Source organism: Trachurus japonicus, chromosome 14, assembly GCF_045865225.1.
Source record: "Trachurus japonicus isolate A0001 chromosome 14, Traja_1.0".
Classification (NCBI taxonomy): Eukaryota; Metazoa; Chordata; class Actinopteri; order Carangiformes; family Carangidae; genus Trachurus; species Trachurus japonicus.
In genome coordinates, this window is record NC_140920.1 from 9,875,938 (window position 1) to 9,888,632 (window position 12,695).

The 12,695-nt window shown below is 43.4% G+C and overlaps 1 protein-coding gene across 2 annotated transcripts in view; it reads left to right on the forward strand.

The window, feature by feature from the left end:
• Positions 1–9,344: 9,344 nt before the first annotated feature.
• The window catches only part of atp2a3 (ATPase sarcoplasmic/endoplasmic reticulum Ca2+ transporting 3), a 43,090-nt gene continuing 39,739 nt past the window's right edge, over positions 9,345–12,695 (forward strand). For both annotated transcript variants that reach the window (XM_085797364.1, XM_085797365.1), the window contains exon 1: positions 9,345–9,752. In XM_085797364.1, coding sequence (XP_085653490.1) covers positions 9,635–9,752 — 118 coding nt within the window. In that variant the 5' untranslated portion in view covers positions 9,345–9,634. The remainder of the gene's footprint in view (positions 9,753–12,695) is intronic.

Here is a 12,695-nt window from a genome sequence, read left to right on the forward strand (position 1 = left end):
ATAGTTAGGTTTTTTTTAAGGTAACATCTAGCGATCATAGTAGTGTGCGTGACAGTCAAACACAGGACATGCGGGAGAATGACGTTACGAAAAATCGAGATCGCTTAAGTACTTTTAGTGCTTAAACCTAAAAATAGCCTGACTATTATTTTAGTGACCAACAGTTGCTCTGTTTATTATAGTAACCATGACAATTGAGGTCCATTATGTCCGGGCATGGCGGTATAAGTGTGGTATTTCAGGAATTGTATGGGTCATATAAGATGGTTAAAAAAAAAAGAAAGAAAAAAAAAACGACCTCTGTGGTTTTTTAAGTGTCTGTAACTGATATCACTTTAATGAATGTGGATGAAATGTGTGTGCAATATGAAAGTCAGCCATAGCAATGAACACACACTCCTATACACTCAATGGTCTTTCATCAGCAGCTTTCAGCTCATTGTCTTGGTTTTCAGGTCCATAATAGTTCATCTATAGGCATTACTTCATGCTCTGTGTCCTCCTGCCTGCCCAACATCAAACAGTAAACAAAACTTAGTAACCACCTGACAGAATTTCCTTCTTCAGCCCAGATCTAATTAATTAATGAATTGTTTTTGCTTTACTGTTTTTTTTATTGGTCTTGGTTTACTGTGTTGGTTCTCTGTAACTGCTGCTTTCACCAAGAAAAGCTCTTAAAACTGTCTGTGGACCACACGCCCAGCACCAGTCAACAAACAGACAAAGTTAGCAACTAGCTGGTGAACATAATGGAACATTTAGCTGTAATTAGTATGTGCATGTCAATTGAGGCTAATATTTGGAATAACACTCACCCAGGCAGTCACTAAACTGGAGAAATGACGCCGACACTGACACTGACACACAATGAAAAGCGCTTGCAGGCTGACACATGCGGGGACGAAGTGAGGAGCAATTGCCACCTACATAGAGTCTGTTTGTTAGCAGCTCCCGGTGTCCTCATTCATTTGACTCTTCCCGTTATTGCTTTGTGCATCATCTGCTCCTCTCTGTCCCTCACCCCCACCGCCCACCTCCCCACCATTGCACCGTCTATTTCCCAGGTCACTGATTGGTAATTAGAGCTGTCTGACAGGAAGTGACAGCCTCTCTTGTTGTTGTGCTCTGTCTGTTGTGATGTGGAGAAGCGTGTTCATTGGTAATTTACATAAAAACCCTTGGGGGGAATGAGCGACCCGGCACTTGATCCTCTTTAATGGCCTAGTCTGTCCTCTGTGATGATCAGTGTGGAGAAATGATTGGAAGCAGCAGGGGAGACCACACTTCTGAACTGACTCTCAAGAAACAATTATCATTGCATGGAAGAGTGTAATTCTTCAAACCTCATTTCTTTTTTCTTTAATTTATCATAAAATTGCTCTTAAAACTGTTTCAGCAACATCCCCGCTACAGAAGCAGTGACATCCTTCAGCACACAAACTGACTTGTGAGTGTGTTCATCATCACTGTTTTGTCTGGACAGTTACACCAAAAGCTGAAATGTCACGTCAAAGCCCGAAGTTCTGAAACCATTGCACCTGTTGACAGCATTTCGTACTGGAGTTAATTGGTGTAGATGACCTGTCAAACCAGCAGCCTCTGGCTAATGCTGTGTGGAGCTCAGGAGCAGTTAGACGCAGCCTTTAGAGGTTGATCATCAATGCTATTAATAGTATCGCCATAAGACAAGCGAGAAGAGCAAATCCTGAATGCAAAATTCAATCCATCATCCAGACAGGGGGATAGCACCAACATTTATTATTCAGTGTTGACTTTGCCTGAGGACAGTTCAGTTATTTTATATTTGTGAACTCGCTGTCTCTCCCCTCGTCCTGCCTTTCAAGCGGCGCTGCTGTTGATTTACAGCCGTATAGTTGTGACAAGGGATTCAGAGAGGTGACGTGAAAAGCGGTAGAGTATTAGATCCATATGTTTTAGATCAGATTGCTTGAAAATCAAGCACTTTTCAGTGTAAATGTACTTTCTGATACACAAAGTCATTCTGTCATTTGTAATGTTCGGGCTCAGTCCAAAGCTGTACATCTTTGTGACATGAGAACATTAAACTCTGTTGTTTGCCCTCTAACTAAAAGCAGAAGCTGCTCAGATTCATCGTTATTGATTAAACACGTCAGTCCCAGTTAATCAATTCTGTCACGTCTTAAGTAGTCAGCACAGGTTGCAGTGAAGGTGAGAAGATTAAGCATCATTTCAAGGGTGTCCAAACACATGATAGATTTGGAGAAAAACACGAGAAAAAGAAGCCAGATTTTGGGTAAGTGAGTTGGATGAGCGTCTACACTATTGATCCTTAAAAACTAATAGGACAAAGTGTAATTGGTCCATCAATACATGTGGCAGTGTTTTCCTTTTTTCTGAAAAAGCTGACTGAAATATTTCCCTCTAACATGATATATCTTGTCCTCTCTTTTTCTTTTTCTCAAAATGCAGCATCTATATTGACTGACCGCACACAAGGTTTTGCTTGAGAGACCAATGATGTGATTATGAGCTCACAGGATTGTAAGGTGAGCACTAAAGCACAGATACGGGAATAATGACAAGGTGATGTAGATGTCAGCCCCTTCACTTTAGGATGAAGGTACTAAAATGTCTTAAAAGTATTACAATAAAACAAATATGAGAATATGAGATATGAATCTACAAAGACAAAGGGTGATTTATTAGGTATAAGAGGAATGTGCAAACATGTTAGTTGAAGTAGCTATGTAAAATAACTCTCAGCTGGTGTGTCACTACAAGTGACGCCTTTCACACTCTCACAGTGTGTTCACATTGTCATTTAATACATTGTTACTGTACTATGATTAAAGATGCATGAATATGTATTAAATGGCCATCATTGTCAACCTAGTTCAATTTGAGTTAATTGGTTATTTGATAACCACAAAATCATTCAGCATCAGGTGGGAGGAACAAGTGATATCTTGTATTAATAGGTGAAAGTCATAGTTTCCATCCTCCCTTTGTGTGTGTGTGCATGTGCGTGTATGTGGTTTCAGCACGGGCCTGGGATGGGCTGCCTATTAAACACACATCTTCAGTGACTTGGATAATTGCTTCATATGCAGCGTTTGATTCTATCACAGACAGGTTGATTGACAGGATGATCCCCGTCATCGCACTGTGACTCACCCTGCACAAAAATGATTGAGTAGCAAATAGTCAGCCTGCCTGGACGCGTCGATGATGACAGTGTGTGTATGTGTGCATGCATGTGTGTGTATGTATGTTTGTGTGTTTGTGTGCATGTGATTTAAGCGTTGGCTTTGAGGAAAATGAATGGTGACAAGTGTAGACAGTGGGCCATCAAAGGTTGTGCAGTTTAATTATGTTAAAAACACGTATCAACATTAATAAAGACCAATAGAAAAGGCCTCATTGATTCAACAGATCAAGAATAGTTGACAAAATATCAGATCTATTAAAAACCACTGGTAATCGCACACTAGAGACAAATGTTCTGCACTGCAATTCCCTCCAAACACAGTCTTGGGCCGTCAACTAGCTACATATGTGACAAAGTTGTATTAAAGCCTTTTTGTGACGCTGAGTGAAGTCTGGTTCATTTCTACAAGTGATGCCACTGTCAGTAGCTGAAGACTGCAAGTAAAAAATTCTCTGCATTTCTCTGCAGGCTTACCACTTAGGCTAACATAGCCACCGTTAGCATTATAGACCTAGCAGTCTAGTGGCTTTGTGGGTTATGTGGGCGCCAAGTTTTGTCAAGGAAGATAAATGTGTGGAATAAAGGAAGATAATATCTACGGCTCGTCTGCATCGCATGGCTGCATCTCTTTGACATGATATCCAGGTGGTGCACTGACCACTGAGCTGCGTCCAAACAGGATGTGCCAATTCTGACTAGATGTTTGGTGTCTGGCAGCCATAATGGTGCCCCCCCCCACCCACTACTACACCCCATCCCCCAACTGACCCACAAAAGCACTTTAACTCTGTATTTCCTAGACAATTCTCTCTGAAATGATTCTACTGCAAGCCATGAGACAATTTACCTCATTAAGGCCAATTAAAGGTGTAAACCACATAAAAATATCCCACCTTCTGTGCCAGATGATTTAAGTAGGCAACTTGTAACATGTTTTTTTTAATGCCACACGACAGAAGTTGGAGGGTATTTTGAGCTCCATGTGAGGGGAAAAAGAGTCTATATCCATTGAAAAGTACCTTGTATGCTTAAAAATGCATTGCCTCTTTATTACTGGATATTTGATATTGGCATGCACTGCTGTTTCAAACGTCTCTCCAGGGTTGTATTAAAAATATTACACTGGTATTAAGACAGCATAAAAGCAGACGGTTCTCCCCTGATATAAAACATTTCCCTTCTCTTCCTGGGGCTGACAGGCGGCATGGTATCCTGCTGCACCAGACTGTGAAATGATGACTTTCTCACAGATGTGCAGAGCCCCTGAATGGGGAAGAGACGAGGGGAGAAACGAGGGAAAGGGGGGGGGGAGGTTTATTAATGGCGAGGCGGCCGGGCACGATTAACTTGCCACTTGGGCTTGTTGTCAAGTGCAGCTGCTCCAGACTGCTTTTTGACTCACATCACATCTCCTTGATTCAAAGTCAATGGCAGCAGCAGCTGTGTGTCCCCGGCACTCTGGTCCTTTGTACAGGCAGCATAAAGATGTCAGATGTACCAGGCTCTGTAGAAAAAAAAATCAGATGTGCTTCTTTGAGTGTTTCTCTTTCAAAAAAAAAAAAAAAAAACCTGAATTCACATCAGGTGCACAGAGAATGACCTGTCTTGTCTTAGATGCACAGTAGGTTTATGAGCCATCACGTGCAAGGTGGAGGGAAATATCTCTTTTTTTATGCTTGGGAGGCCTCAGCTCATTTCCCTCATGCAAATGAAATCTGCAAGTGAGAGGAGAGCAAGGCAAATGCTATTGGAAGGCTGACAGTGCAGTGTGGAAAATGTTGTGTGACTGGCGCTGAGACCAGCACAGTCCCCCAGTGTGTGCCACTGAGGGGAAAGAGGGAGCGAGCCAGAGAGGGGGGTCGGGGTGGGGATTTCCTTTTCATAAGAGCTCTGGCATCGAAGGGGTTCTCGCGAAATTTATGTCACAGTGAGGGCGGATGCAAGCGCAGAAACACTCACACACACACATAACACAAACACAAGTTTAAAGAAAACTTGTTAGTTGATACCGCTGATGACTAACAATCATCTCACTGACTGTGCATGTGAGTGGGCAGCGAGCAGAAGAAGTGGAGCCTGTGATTGTAGCAAGTGTCTGCTGGGGATCTGAGGATAACTGTAGTGAGGTCTGGATTTAAAAATAGAAATCTTTGGATCTGAATATTGACGCAGAGGCAAAGACACAACCTCCAAAGCAAGTGAGAGGGCACTTGTAGGCACTTAGCATCCAAGAACTTCATGTAGCCAGCTACAGTACCATCCTCCAGACAGCAGCTCTGGAAGTTATGTAAGCCCCAGATATAAATACATGGTTTTTCACAGTGAGAGAGGAGGCCAGCTGTGAGTGAGGACAGAATTGGAGCACCTTGTTCCTTTTATACTTTGTGCCCAACGAGGTCCCAGTCCAGTTCCTGTGATCTCCAACAGTAGACCCATTTCAGCATCTGCATACTGTGGGGAGATCGTGCTGCAGTAACCTTACACTCAGGATAGAGTGATGGAAGGGAAATCTGGAGCACCAGTTTCCCTACTTGCATGTAGTTGGCTGATTCTTCCTCCGTCAACAATGAATGGCCAGATTTCATTAAACTCTGTAAACTCTGGTTTTATATGTATGGCATGCATAACAGATTGATGTCAGCTAGATGTCTATCTATCATGATAACACAGGGGTGAAGAAAAAAGAAGAAGCCAAACAGGACAAAACAAAGTTAGATATCATTCAAATGTTTCAACCAATAGGACGTCAGTGTGACAGATACAGGGGGTTTGATTTGATTGCAGACACAGACGGGGCAGGGCGCATCAGACTTTAGCTGCTGGTTTTATTGGCTGGAGGTTTAGGTTAACACCTACTGTTCATGTTGCATGAGGTCACCTTTTCTGTTTTCCAGGAAGTGACAGTTTTCCAGGAAGTTCGAGTCCCACAGGGTCTTCGTAAATGTTATGCAAAGTAATGTGTACAATGAGAGTAGTTTTCAACGAGTTTCTGATGCTGTGAGAGATCAGTTTTTCACAGGATGTGAGCTACTTCAAGTGACAGGCAGAGAGCAGTTTGATGTGCTGCTGCACACTGTCTGTGTATTTCTATTTGGTGTAAGGTGTTAGAATAGGCCACAGTGAATGTGTTAGATCACAGTAAACAAGGAGAGTGACTTTGTGCAAAAATAATCTGTCATAAATTATAGAGTCATAAAAGTGATTAATTTCGGTCACCTCACCCACAGTCATGGTGTCTCAAGTAAAAGAAAATGTTATGTGTGCTGTTACTACGTGATGTAACTGCAATAGTTAACTATTACTTTCTGAGTCTTGGTGTGTATTTTATATGGTGCATTTATGCGCTATCAATAATAACGTTTTATTTTGGTTTCGACTAAACATTGTCCTCTACCTGGACTTGGCAAACATCCCAAGCACCATGGTCCTGAGGACGCTGTTTCTCAGAACCAGGACAGTGAGGACTGGACTTGTGGAAGACGTCCTTGGGAGGACAGTCTGATAAGACTTCAAGGACGAGGAACACAGCTGTCATAGTGTGTGACCAGCTGTTTAGCTGCTGTTGTGCAACATTTAACTCTCAGGTCATCTCCCCGTGGAAAAACAACACCAACATCATCATATTTTGCCGTGTTTGTGTAACATGTCTGCTGCTGATGTTGATATTGTACGATCCAATTTTTTAATTTGTGTGTTCATGTTGTTTAAAATGTGATTTCCTGCTTGCAAAAGTGCTGTATCCTGTAAATAAAGGAAACAAACTACCATAAAAACTAAAAACTACTAACATTTTATTTACACCTTTTGATTTCTCTGGCCTGTCTGAGCCAGACTCAAGGACACTCTTAACTACCAAACAAAGCACAGACTCACCCTTCATCTTACTCTGATCATTAAAACTAACACTGGCTACAAGCCTGCTCTCACAAATGTCTGAGCCCTCTTTCCAATTAGCTGCTGCTTGTACATGCACAGATCCAGCAATTACTGAATGATGCTGGTTTCTTTCCCCTTTTCTCCCTCAGTAGATAAGCTCACCAATTACTTGAAATAATAAAAAAAACAACGCACTAAACTTGGATTGTCCCATCTGCTCTCAACTGCGCAATAACTTGTGTGATGTCAGGAGTAACTTTCATGGGTGTTGACTTTGATAATGTCAAATCTAACAAATGGTCTCTGGGTAAACACCAAACAGCTTCAGTAATTCAATGGCAACACAAAGCCTTTCTAATTGCAGACACTGCAGCTCCAATCTTCCAACAGATCTTCATCAGATCTCTGGAGCTGTGTGAAGTCGCCTCCTGCTTCAAATGCTCCTCCATCATCCCTCCATCACAGCACTGAATGACAGGCCTGTTACTCTTACGCCTGCGGTCATGACGTCCTTTGAATGAGTGGTGTTTGCCCGTCTGAAGAACATCACAGAACACCTGCTGGACCCCCTGCAATTTACCCACCAGTCATAGAACTGCAGTACATCATGCAGCACTTTGAGGACCCAGACTCATACCCCAGGATTATGTTTGTGGTGTTCAGCTCCGCAATCCTCTAACTCTTGCAGCTCACAGAAGAGGATCAGCAGCTCCCTGACAGGTGGGAAACAACAAGTGAGGCTGAAGTCACTTCTGCTATACTGTTCCTCAGGGATGCTCTGACCCTCAGTGAAAGTTTGTAGACAGCACTACAATCATCAGACTCATCCAAAATGGTGAAGGTGATGAGTCTACACGATGTTGTGCAAAAAATGCACTGGTGCAGTGAGGGATAACCTGCAGTAGGACACATTCAATACCATGGAGAAAACAGTGGATTTTTGGAGACAGATCTCAGCAGTGCTCCTTATGACAACCTCCAAAAGCCCTCAAGTTGCTGTGAACTTCAATTTCCCCTAAGACCTCCGTTGAGAGACCGTTGAGAACTCCTCGAATAAGGTTTCAAGACGCAGTGGGTTTACTTTCTACAGCAAATAAAGACACCTGGCAATGCACAGGAGCTGTTGGTCCAGTTCTACACCCCAGTCATCAAATTCATGCCCCACACAAATACAGTAGAAAAAAAGCATCCCCTTCCCACACACAAGGACTCAGACTCTTCAAGAACCAGAAAACTGGCAGGGAAGATCATTTCAGATTATTACACCCACCCAGTCCAGAAAACCTTCTCTAGCAGGCATAACAAGATCCTGAACACCAGAACTACCAGCCCCGGGGCCATCAACCTCAACAACAGCTGACCAGTATCATCATCTGTGCCACAGCTACTCTTGGTCCTTCAGATACTGTAGTTGTTGCATCCTGATTCACATCAACAAATACTGCAATGCACAAATAATTCCCATAGGTGATGCTTTACTACTTTACAGTATGCAGTGTAAGTGTGTGTGAGTGTGCATGCATGTGTATGGTCCAGCAGTATGTTACTTGTATATTGTTTGTAACTACCATCATATTGCTTGAAAATAACCAATGGCCTGAATCAAGTTTCCTCTCTCTGTGTGTTGACTAAATCTATATGACATTATCAAAATATTTTTCAAACTAAAAACATACCTAATTAGTAATATAATATATATATATATAAAAGAAAAACACTTATTTGCTTGATTAAATGTGTTCAACAGAAACTTTATTACCTTGCCTGGTCTTCACCAAACCACAAATTAGAAGCCATGTTTCCCTCTCTCTTGTCAGTCATGAGGATAACGTCACTGTGGAAAGTTGCCTGGGGGCACTGCTGTAGTTTGAAGTTCATAATGAACCGTAATTATTCCTGTTTGACTTTCATCTTACTAGTTTCACGGCAAATCAAAATCTGGTCTAACTGACTGAGTGAACATGATATCTGTGCACCTGGCCCACACGGTGCAGTTCATGCAACCAGCACTGCAAAGTCTGCACTGGCGCCACGCAGCAGCAGCAGCAGCAGCAGCAGCAACAGTTTCCCTGCAATGAACACAAACTATAACCTTTATTATCCTGTTCTGTGTCACAAAAACACGAGCACCGCCAGCGATACGGATTCTGTTTTTAAGGAAGATGAAGTCACAAGTGTTTGCATGAAGCAGCTGAACCCTCCGCTCAGGTACGCGCAGCCAATGGGAGCGCGGGAGGGAGTGCTCAACAGCGAAGAGGCGGTCCGCCCCGGCACAGACACAGCACACCTTCAGATGGAGATGAAGTAGCAGCGGCAGTCGATCAAAAGAGAAACAACAGCGTCTCTACCGCGGATCCGGAGGTTTTCTTCAGGGGTGGACAGGTGACAGAGCAAACCGCCCGAGACACCCAGCCGCTTCAGCGTCCATCGGTGGAAATTATACTGCCGTTTCACCCCCCTCCCTCACTCACACACACACGCACGCACACGCCCTCAGATCGCCACAATACATGCATTTCGATACTACATGCATTTCAGTCTGATCATCTGAAGCCCCGTCCAAACAAGATGGAAAATGCGCACACTAAATCAGCGACTGAAGTTTTAGACAACTTCGGTGTGAACGAAAACACTGGGCTGACTCAGGAACAAGTCAAAGTCCATTTGGAGAAATATGGACCGAACGGTGAGTAGTTTTGTATATTTACATTTTTTTTTTCTTCATTTCACTTCATACCTGGCGCGTGTTACAGTTTATATGGGTTCATTGGCCAGGAAATCCAACCTGCCGCTGTTGTGTTTCAGGCTGTTCGTGCGCGTAAAAAGAAAAAAAAATCCCTCTGGCGCACAGTCAGTCAGTGGAAATGTAAGTGGCACATTTTTACTGATGCACATGCCCGTGTTGAAATCATTCAGCGCGCAACGTCGCACAGGTTCGGGAGACATTTGGACGGGGAGGATATCAGTGCAAAGAAACTTTGATCGATTGTTTTAAATTCAGCCACAGCGAGTTTTTTTTTCCATTGAACCAGTCCCCCGAGGTCACCGCATGTCAGGGCTGGTTTGAAAGTATGTCAAGTGTGGTTCCAAAGAAAAGCTTATCGAACAACAGAACTGTAGTTCTCCCTGACCAAGTATTGACACAGAATGTGCTGTTGCTGCTGCTTGTGTCTCTGTGTCCAAAGCGCGTGTGTGCGCGCTCGAGTGTGTGAAGACAAGACATCCCTTGCTGTCATGCAGGGACCAGGAAGTGCAGGGCAGGCAGGCAGGCTCAGTCTACTGAGCTGGAAAAGGATGAGGAGCTGAAGATAATGAAACAGAAAATCTTGATCAACCTGTTTTCACTTTCAGCAGTTGTTCTACACATGGTTTATACTTTCCAGTTCAGATTACAAGATCACAGGAGGGAAGTGGCTTTGCAACATCATTTAAAATAGACGGGGTGATAATGATCACAAAAAGACACTCACTTTTGCTCTCAAAGCTGTAACCGAGCAAGTAGAATTACTACTAATCAGGTGTGTTTGAGGTGATAATCTAGTTTCTGTGAGTGTGGATCATTTCATACATATGACCATCTCATTCCTCACCATCTTTTACACTCAGCTGGTGTTTGGAGAGTATATTCTTGTTCAGCTCGGACCTGACATCACCACACCTTTCCCTCCTGGCCTGTCATTTGCATGTGTGGCCAAGCTGTGGAGTAGAGCCGCACATTGTGCCAGTCAAACAGAAGCCCTTTTGTTGCAGCTAGCCACTCTACCCAGGGGCTCGTGATGACTTCATGGAAAAAAGCAACGTCTTGCCACAGATAACATCTCTTTCGCTTTTAGCTGTGAACTTCCTGTCTTATACGAGCGTGTTGCAGATAAATGGAGGGAGGGAATACCCTTTTTCCTTTTTTGGGGCCGGTTGCACGGGGGTTATCCGCTCCAGCTGCTCCTCCACATGCCAAAAAAGGGGAAAAATGGCATTAAATTGGCTTTGGTCTGTTTGCTATTTTAGTGCATGTCATTTGCAGAGTGATGTACAGCTGCTGAACGGCTCCTTCCCCTCTGCACACAAACCGCAGACTTTGTAGTCGACTGCAAGGACTCTGTGTGAGCTTTTGGTGTTTTGTTCCAGGGAGCGTTTGTTCAAAGCAGTTTGCGGGTGGTACGATTAACTTGCTCCTGCTGACATGCATGCACTTTGTTTCACTCTGCATAATGGTTAGCAGGATCTGATTATCAGAAGGATCATTAACCTAAAGCAACATGTCCACAAACAAACTCTCCACAGTGCGTCGGAGCTCTGTGTGAGCATTTGTGTGTCACTTTGCACGACAAGGTTAACAGGAGATATAAGTGGCTCAATCTTTTCTAATTTCACCATCAAGTGTCTGCAGGAGGTGTCAACATGCAGGGAGGACAGCGCGACACGTTTAACTCAGATGTAACACTCGTCCGTGGGATGGGACAGGTTTTTCACACTCGATTTGTTGCTTGATCTCTGTGGTGGATGAGGGAGTTTAAACACCGCTGGTTTCCAGATACATTATCTGGCCCCTCAACCCCACAATTAACACATGTTGTGAGTTTGTCCCGCCTCATTTCCTCTCTAGATAACTAATGTGGTGGAAACATTTTTGAAGTCTTGGTATAGGATTATTATTTTTAACATATGGCAACCTCAAGTAGAGTGTATATATTCTTGTCTGTTATGATAAACACATAAAATTTGTGTTTTTTCAAGGCGACACTATAAGTTGAAACAGGCAAGTGGTGTCCAGGCGTCTGGCTTTATGTTGGCACTTTCATGTACTGTGACAGAGAAACCTCACTGACAAAACATGAGGCTTTCTGATCCCTTTTTAAGATGTAAAAATGAGCGTAGCTGCCACATCTGGACGTTCTCCGCTGCAGAGAGGTGGCGGCAAACCTTTCCTTCACACCTGCCATTTATGGTCCACTGGCAGCTCCTTCTTATTTGCGACCACATTCACAGACACACACACACACACATTACAGGAATCTTGCTAATTTACTGTCAAACACCGCAGTTCACTACGGTTTGACACTTTCAAGGTTGAGATGTGTTTCTAATAGAGGAAGTTACAGGCCTCTCTCTGTCGCTCTGTCTGTCTGTCTGTCTGTCTGTCTGTCTGTCTGTCTGTCTTTCTCTCCCTCTCTCAGACACACACAGACACACATGCTCAGTGTGTGGGTGCACAAACAATGTTTGTGCTGTTACAGCTTGTGGTGCTCGATGATTGTATTCTGTGGCCTCACAACCTCGATTTCAAAGGCACGGTGTGCTCATTTTTAGAAAGTGTCAGTAAAAGGGCGCATTGTCCCCATGAGCAATCAACTTTTTTCTTCTTTTTGAGGAGGGGTTCACAGGCGCTGACACTCCAGGTGTGTCCAGGGAAAAGGAGATGTTAGTTTATTGATTCCTCTTCTAACATTTTTGGAAAATTTTGCACTTTAATCTGGGAACTCCAGTAGCAGGCACCAAAAGATTAAACTTTGAAGGACTGAAGGTTGGATGAAGAAGTGTAGGCCTATATGACTTCAAATTGTGCTGCACTGCTGAAAAAAATAGTCATGGTTCTAAAAACTTGACACACCCTGCAGGAGAGAAGCACAAT